This window comes from Halyomorpha halys, unplaced genomic scaffold (assembly GCF_000696795.3).
Source record: "Halyomorpha halys isolate HHAL.00 unplaced genomic scaffold, Hhal_1.1 Scaffold115.1, whole genome shotgun sequence".
Classification (NCBI taxonomy): Eukaryota; Metazoa; Arthropoda; class Insecta; order Hemiptera; family Pentatomidae; genus Halyomorpha; species Halyomorpha halys.
The window spans coordinates 930,011-931,590 of NW_027106332.1; the positions used below are offsets into that span (position 1 = coordinate 930,011).

Below are 1,580 nucleotides of genomic sequence, written 5' to 3' on the forward strand. Positions count from 1 at the left end.
GAAGATAATCTTAGACCAGAAGGTGACTTTGAGAAGCGGACACCTGAAAAATTCACACCAGCTGAGAGACCGAAGCAGGTACGCCCAGAGGATAACTTATTTCCCGAAGGAGAATTTGAAAAAAGACCAAAGGACAAATTCATTCCAGCGGAAAGACCAAAACAAGTACGGCCTGAAGATAACTTGCACCCAGAGGGAGAATTTGAAAAAAGAACTCCAGACAAATTCGTTCCAGCCGAAAGACCGAAACAGGTAAGACCAGAGGACAACCTTAAGCCAGAAGGTGAATTTGAAAGGCGACCGAAAGATAAATTCGTTCCTGCTGAGCGTCCAAAACAAATACGTCCTGAAGATAATCTTAGACCTGAAGGTGAATTCGAAAAACGGACACCAGAAAAATTCACACCTGCTGAGAGGCCGAAGCAGATCCGACCAGAGGATAACCTTAAGCCCGAAGGTGATTTCGAAAGGAGACCGAAGGACAAATTTGTACCGGCAGAGCGTCCTAAACAAATACGTCCTGAAGATAATCTTAGACCAGAAGGTGAATTTGAGAAACGGACACCGGAGAAATTCACCCCAGCTGAGAGACCGAAACAAGTGCGGCCTGAAGATAACTTACGCCCAGAGGGAGAATTTGAAAAAAGAACTCCAGACAAATTCACCCCAGCTGAAAGACCGAAGCAGGTAAGACCAGAAGATAACCTAAAGCCCGAAGGTGAATTTGAACGAAGACCAAAAGACAGATTCGTTCCGGCTGAACGTCCTAAACAAGTACGTCCTGAAGATAATCTTAGACCTGAAGGTGAATTCGAAAAACGAACACCAGAAAAATTCACACCTGCTGAGAGACCGAAACAAGTACGGCCAGAAGATAACTTGCGTCCTGAGGGAGAATTTGAAAAAAGAACTCCTGAAAAATTCGTTGCAGCCGAAAGACCGAAACAGATAAGACCAGAGGATAATCTAAGGCCCGAAGGTGAATTTGAAAGGAGACCGAGAGACAAATTTGTTCCGGCAGAGCGTCCCAAACAAGTACGCCCTGAAGATAATCTTCGGCCAGAAGGTGACTTTGAGAAGCGTACACCTGAAAAATTCACACCAGCTGAGAGACCGAAGCAGGTACGTCCAGAGGATAATTTATTTCCCGAAGGAGAATTTGAAAAGAGACCAAAGGACAAATTCGTGCCAGCAGAAAGACCAAAACAGGTTAGACCAGAGGATAACCTTAGGCCTGAAGGTGAATTTGAAAGGAGACCGAGAGACAAATTTGTTCCGGCTGAGCGTCCAAAACAAGTACGTCCTGAAGATAATCTTAGACCTGAAGGTGAATTCGAAAAACGGACACCTGAAAAATTCACACCAGCTGAGAGACCGAAGCAGGTACGCCCAGAAGATAACTTATTTCCCGAAGGAGAATTTGAAAAAAGAACTCCTGACAAATTCGTTCCAGCAGAAAGACCAAAACAAGTCAGACCAGAGGACAATCTAAGGCCCGAAGGTGAATTTGAAAGGAGACCGAGAGACAAATTTGTTCCGGCAGAGCGTCCCAAACAAGTACGCCCTGAAGATAATCTTCG

General features: G+C 45.0%; 1 protein-coding gene across 1 annotated transcript in view; it reads left to right on the top strand.

The window, feature by feature from the left end:
* The window catches only part of Sdb (SAXO downstream of blistered), a 112,475-nt gene that overhangs the window by 105,486 nt on the left and 5,409 nt on the right, over positions 1-1,580 (top strand). Inside the window, exon 7 of the mRNA XM_067044673.1 lies at positions 23-1,575. Coding sequence (XP_066900774.1) covers positions 23-1,575 — 1,553 coding nt within the window. The remainder of the gene's footprint in view (positions 1-22; positions 1,576-1,580) is intronic.